Here is a 6,636-nt window from a genome sequence, read left to right as displayed (position 1 = left end):
GTATAATGATTTAAACATTTTAACAAGTTGGGACAACCCTTCAGTTAACTACTGTACCTATCAACTATCCAGTAGTAGTAATTATGGTTTCTCAATATACATTTAACATATTACAACGTAGGCTGTGTTACAGCACTACTTTTGGTGTCCCCCTCAGGAATTGCTCTTGAGAAAATTATGTAATTGTCCCCTCCAAAGTTGATATCAGATTTTCGCCCCTGTGAGTATATACCCACGTTGGTGATAGAAAGATGAACTGAGGTCCAAACTCGTCAGTAGTGGGTAATGCACCTTAAAATTGGTTGCCAACCGCCAAATAAAGTCCAAGGGAGGAGAGATTACTAGAAAACGTTTTACCCTTTTATCTGTGGATTAATTGTCAGAGTAGAGGACCTTGAGCGTTTCAGTAAAACACCCCAATGTTTATATCCCAGGACAAATTAGCTAGCAACAGCAAGCTAGCTAGATAAATTGCCATAAATGTTTGCTTATCGACCTGTCCCTAAATTCATAGAATTGGTTCAGAGTTCGTTTTGATATTTCATCCTGCGTGTCCAGATCGTGTTTGACGTGGGGGATAAAAATCAACAGTTGGCAGAAGCACCCGCGGTCTGGTCAGCATGTCAGTGTGTGGCAAAAGTTAGATATCTAAATCAATGTCAAATTAAATTAAAATGATAAAACTAAATTAAGGGAGAAGGATAGGCTACAACGACCCCGAGCCAACAGGTAGGCTCCTTTTTAATATTCCCGAATTGAGTTATTTGTAACTGTTGAATGAGAAAGCGAATGCACTGCAGCCTTAATTAACCTTAGCTAGCTAGCTTGGCTATCTTCGTGAAGGGGGTAGCTGCATCCTAATATGGCGACCGGGTGTGTCGAAATAAGTGGGTGTATGGAAAGCGAGTCGGTCCGATTTGTTGGCACTCAAGACAGTTTTGCGTGGCAGATGGACTAGTCAATAACCCGGCGGTCAGTGCTCAATGTTCTAGTTTTGTGCCTGCCGACTCAAAGTTCTTCGTACTGTGTATAATTGATGGTCGTGTCGCCGGTGCGGTGGTAACTACGTGGCCATTTTCTCTCGCATTACTTTATTTCAAGTACGTTAGAAGCCTACACAATAAATAACTCACATTTATAACAATCTAGACTGTAATACATAGTCTACTACGGCAACAACCGGAACAGTGCCCTTTACTCCTGCTTGGAAAGTAACGGTAACGGCATGGAAAGTACCTACCCAGAGTGAAAGTAAGTACACGCATACAACGCATGAAGCAACAGTTACACCTATAATTAACTTTATCAAAAATACGAAAAGATGGTCCTTTTTATAACTGAAAGTGTACAATCATCCTCTGAGTTAACGGAAGAAAAAAACAGCTCAATCAAAAACCGTATGCCTTTACAAGTAGTTTTCCCATCTATCTAGTACCCAGATTTTTTCCTGCTCAGATCATGAGGGCAGGAAAAACTTCCAAGTCCAAACAGAAACCCAACTCTGCATGGTAAAGAAAGACAAAGACAAAGGAGATTTAAACTGCAACACAGACGATACACTTTCCGTCTACCAACTTTTATTAACCATTTGCATTGTGAACACATCAAATAAAGCAATGTCCATCATTCCTTTCATTTGCACAACACCAACTAAAAATAACTAAAAATCTTTACATCGTCATGTAGTGACCAAAGTAGTGCGCAGTTGCAAAAAAGAAAAAGAAAAGCCGCAAATATTGGAATTTACTGTCGAACATTTGAACCCATCTATCACTGAATCATTAGCTTTGTTATGCATCAATAATAAGATACCTAGCTTCTTTGATCTTCAAAGTCTGGCATATATCATCATATATACATTTGGATCGCATGGCACGTCACTCAGATGCTCCTTGGCTATAAGACTGCATACCTATGCGCTTTCAAACTAGGATTCTGTCCGAAATTGCACTCTATTCCCTTCATAGAGCACTGTAGTGCACTATTTAGGAAATAGGGTGCCATTTCGGAAGCACTTAGTAAAAAAGTAGAGACAAATGTTCCTATCTTAAGGAAGTAAAAACATCAGAAAATGAAACTGACAGAGGTCTCGTATTGCCAGCAGTGATCCAAAGGGCTTCTTATCCAGCTCATGTTTCACATGGAATTTACCAGATCCATTTCACAAAGGAAATAGTATGGGAAGTTGTTTTCCCCACCTCAATCTATCCATCCCCCTTTCGCTTTCTCTCACTCTTCAATTTGTCTCCACAGTAAAACGCTATACTGTTAGAAAATATATAGTTTTGGTATATTGTTTTATATTGTACATAGGAACATGAAAAACATGGGACGCTCCAACCTCCCCTTCCCAATGTCCAGACATACTGTATCTGCTGCTTCTATCTATGGAAACCATGAAGACCAGGTAGAAAGTATTTTCCTGAATGACAATCTGAACACGTGGGTCTATTCTGGATCCCCAAAGTGCTGGTGGGGGGGTGTTGTGGGCCCGTGTGTCTCCTTTCTCTTCTAGTGGTAGTCCTGGTGGGGAGGAGGAGGGCTAGGTTTGGGGCGGGAGTTTATAAATGCCTTGACGGGACCTGTGGAGGAAGGAGGCCACGGTCTAGGCTCAGAACCTCAGGTGCGACTTGTGTTTCACCATGTATCTGTAGAGAGAACCGGAAGAGAAGATGGCATGCATTCTACTGTCATCTCATTCAAATATAAATCCCAAATATTTCTATAACCCCAGAGTATATGAAGTTTACACTTTTACAGAGAATATTATTTAATCAAGAGTGCTAACATTTACATGGAAACATATCTTCCATTAGGGTCAATTCCATTTCAAATGAGAAAGTAAATCAAATTCCAACACCAGATTTTCCCAATTGAAGAGAATTGGAATTCAGTGCACTTCCATAATTAATTTTAAATAATACATTTTTTCAGACATATTTTAAGTAATTTTATTGAAAGGATAGACCAGTATAGAAAGAGGGAAGGGAGAAGGGTTTTCATAACAAGGTATAGGTGGGTTTGGTATCAACCCCATTGCGTCATGAACATACGTGCACAATGTGCTATCAAAACACACCTGTCGAGGGTCTCCCAGAACTTTAGGAACATGGGCCGGTCGAGATGGCGCTTGTGGTGGCTCAGCTCCAGCACGGTCACGTCCCACTTCTGCACATTGGGGTCCATCTTCTGCTCGTCATACTTCAGATGGAAGGCTCGGACTGCAGGGTGACCACAACCACACACAGTCAATTAGATAGGACCAATACTCGTTTCGAGACATGGGTTGGACAGGTTAGCTCAAATACATTAACTTAAGTCCATCTAAAGGGATCACAGGTTAGTAGCCAAAGAACTGTATGGGTAGCACTTTACAGTTTGAAATAACTGGGTAACCATTTACTTGTAACAAGAAAGACATACATACCTTGTCGAAAGTAATGTGCTACCCCTGTATGTATAAGAGCAAGTGGGAGGAATCTCACTTTTAGCGAAAATGTCCACAGGAGATCCGTCAGGTAGCAGCCAAGGCCAGCCCTTGAACTGCCAGGCAGGGCCTTGCACGAACACGGCCACCACGCGATCCCTGCACAAACACAGTCAACATCAACCTCTAGTGTGAAAACAATTAATACAAAATGAGACCGTTTTGCATGTGTGGCACAATAAAATGGGAGTAAGTTTTGCACAATCTTCACATTGTAAGCCAGATGTAGAGAGGATGTATAATCATTTGTGGCCATGGGTAAGTTGAGGGGCTGATTGCGCAAGTGGTGTAGCGGTATGTGGATTTGGGTCAAGTACTTTCATTTACAGCCGACCATTACCACAATATCGTGAGGTACTGTCGATCCTGTAGTACTGTTGTGTCTACACACACATGTACAAGAAACCTATTGCTCTTTAAGAGTAATGGGCAACATTTGCCCATTACTAATTTCAAAATTCTTCAAGTTCTGTCAAATTGGTTGTTGATCATTGCTAGACAAGCATTTTCAGGTCTTGCCATATATTTTCAAGTAGATTAAAGTCAAAACTAACTTGGCCTCTCGGGAACATTCGCTGTCTTCTTGTTAAGCAACTCCAATGTATATTTGGCCTTGTGTTTTAGGTTATTGTCCTGCTGAAAGGTGAATTTATCTCCCAGTGTCTGGTGGAAAGGAGACCAGGTTTTTATTTAGGATCTTACCTGTGCTTAGCTCCATTTCATTTATTTTTCATCCTGAAAAACTCATAACATACCCATAACATGATGCAGCCACCACTATCCAATTTGTAAGTCGCTCTGGATAAGAGCGTCTGCTAAATGACTTAAATGTAATGTTAAATGTATGCTTGAACATATGGAGAGTGGTGCTCAGTAGTATGTTTTATTGGGTTTCCCCAAACATAACACTTTGTATTCGGGACAAAAAGTTACTGATTTGCCACATTTTTTGCAATATTACTTTAGTGCATTGTTGCAAACAGGATGCATGTTTTTTCAAATTCTGTACAGGCTTCCCTTTCACTGTCAATTAGGTTAGTATTGTGGAGTAACTACAAGGTTGTTTATCCATCCTCGGTTTTCTCCTATCCCAGCCATTTAACTCGTCACAGTTGGCTTCATGGTGAAATCCCTGAGCCGTGTCCTCCTCTACGGCAACAGTTAGCAAGGCTATCTGTATCTTTGTAGTGACTGGGTGTATAAATACGCCTTCCAAAGTATAATTAATAATGTTACAATGCTCAAAGAGATATTCAATGTCTGTTTTTTTAATCTACCAATAGGTGCCCTTCTTTGCGAGGCATTGGAAAACCTCCCTGGTCTTTGTGGTTGAATCTGTGTTTGAAATTCACTGCTCCAATGAGGGACCTTGCAGATAATTGTATGTACTGAGATAATACTGAGATGAGGTAGTCATTCAAAAACATGTTAAATACTATTGCACAGAGTCCATGCAACTAGTTAAGCACAATTTAAACTTGCCATAACAAAGAGGTTTAATACTTATTGACAAGACATTTCAGCTATTAATTTGTAAAACATAATACCCCATAATGACAAAGTGGAATTGAGTGTAGGCCAGTGAAAAAAAAAACTCAATGTATTCAATTTTAAATTCCAGCTGTAAAAAAATGTGGAAAAAGTCAAGGGGTGTGAATACTTTCTGAAAGGACTGTATTTATGGAAGATCATGAATGTTCATAATGTGGTCATGTATGGTCCTGGAGACTCACCAGTTCTAAGTGAAGTGTATGTATTGAAGATCATAAATGGTTATGGAGTAGGGTCATGTACGGTCCTGGTGACACAGTGGCTGGTCAATGATACGGAGTGGAATGTATGTATCGAAGATTCCAAATGGCCCAGGTGGTGGTGACTCACCAGTCCTGTGGAGCTAGTTTTAGGGGCTGGTCGATGACCCTGTAGGGCACGGTGACACTGAGCGTGGCCCCCCCGGGCTGGATCTGGTCCTTGCGTCTCTGGAGCAGCACCTCGTTGTCCCGCTGGATGCCCTGCTTCTTCTTCTCCTCTGGCGTCACAAACCTCACGGAGAGGGGAGGGAGAAGAGTAATGGCTAATGCATACGATACAAAACCTCCGTCAAGAAAGCATTACTGTTAGCAAGGCAATGTTGTTTTCAACATGATTCTAATATAGGGATTTTTAAGTCCAACACATGTGAAGCTTGTTTTTTAATGAAACGTTTATTGGTACATGTGGATAAATGTTGCAGTCTTGTGTGTGATAGTAACTTCATCTTAAGTGTCCTAATTAATGAAGTGTTATTATTAGTTTCCAGCACAGCTATTTTAGCCCAGTCTGAATTGTTCCCACTCCTTTCCTCCATTTCCTTTCTAGCATGCTAGCATACAAAACAAGTCCTACAATCTTCTTCTACCCATCAAACTAACTACAGCCTACATACCAAAACAAATGACATCCCCGTAGTTTGTTGTTGCCCGTTTTAAAACTTGGTAACTGCGAGCATGCTAGCCTCTCCACACACAATACAAGACCTACTGTACTCCCCCTATCACATTCACTGTACAGTATAGCCGAGTATATGTATAGATGACATACCAACAACAAAAAAGTGCGCACCCCCCCATTTTTCACGCTTTATTTGGTCTGTTTACAAATGCAAATCTACACAGAGTCGGGCAGTAGACTGGGTTGGTAGCTAAGAGTCATTCATTTGACACTAAACCAGAAACTCAGTGAAACAGGGAGGAACTTCCTGGACTTAAGCCAATAATAAACGCTAAGTTTTAAAACACTTCTGGGAATCCCTCACAAAGCATACCAGACTAGGGTTTGGAAAGTCAATGGGAGAAGTGAAAAAGTCTTTAGTTTTTCCAAATCTAAAAAAGGCACAGTCTACCTAGAGATTTGTGCCATTGTCTTAAAGGCCCAGTGCAGTCAATGTGATTTGGAAAGTATTCAGACCCCTTCCCTTTTCCCAAAATTTGTTACGTTACAGCCTTATTCTAAAATTTATCAAATAAAAATCCTCAATCCACACACAATACCACATAATTACAAAGCGAAAACAGGCTTTTTTTTGCAAATGTAATAATAAAAATGTAAATAAGTATTCAGACCCTTAGCTATGAGACTCGGGTGCATCCTGTTTCCAATGATCATCCTTG

The 6,636-nt window shown here is 40.5% G+C and overlaps 2 protein-coding genes across 5 annotated transcripts in view; one reads left to right on the top strand and one right to left on the bottom strand.

Annotated features, from left to right (window-relative positions):
• Positions 1-849: 849 nt before the first annotated feature.
• LOC115114130 (beta-1,3-galactosyltransferase 2-like) overlaps positions 850-6,636 on the top strand; it is a 33,344-nt gene continuing 27,557 nt past the window's right edge. For 3 of the 4 annotated variants that reach the window (XR_003861194.2, XR_010461756.1, XR_003861195.2), the window contains exon 1: positions 850-1,251. The gene's annotated coding sequence lies outside the window, so the exon portion shown is untranslated. The remainder of the gene's footprint in view (positions 1,252-6,636) is intronic. The other variant, XM_029642133.2, reaches the window with a different exon arrangement.
• LOC115114129 (parafibromin-like) overlaps positions 1,535-6,636 on the bottom strand; it is a 64,847-nt gene continuing 59,745 nt past the window's right edge. The window contains exons 15-18 of the mRNA XM_029642132.2: positions 5,369-5,530; positions 3,486-3,586; positions 3,080-3,221; positions 1,535-2,648 (exon numbers count right to left, since the gene is read on the bottom strand). Coding sequence (XP_029497992.1) covers positions 2,612-2,648; positions 3,080-3,221; positions 3,486-3,586; positions 5,369-5,530 — 442 coding nt within the window. The 3' untranslated portion in view covers positions 1,535-2,611. The remainder of the gene's footprint in view (positions 2,649-3,079; positions 3,222-3,485; positions 3,587-5,368; positions 5,531-6,636) is intronic.

This window comes from Oncorhynchus nerka, linkage group LG9b, assembly GCF_034236695.1.
Source record: "Oncorhynchus nerka isolate Pitt River linkage group LG9b, Oner_Uvic_2.0, whole genome shotgun sequence".
Lineage (NCBI taxonomy): Eukaryota > Metazoa > Chordata > Actinopteri > Salmoniformes > Salmonidae > Oncorhynchus > Oncorhynchus nerka.
This window is presented reverse-complemented; position numbering and strand designations above follow the sequence as displayed.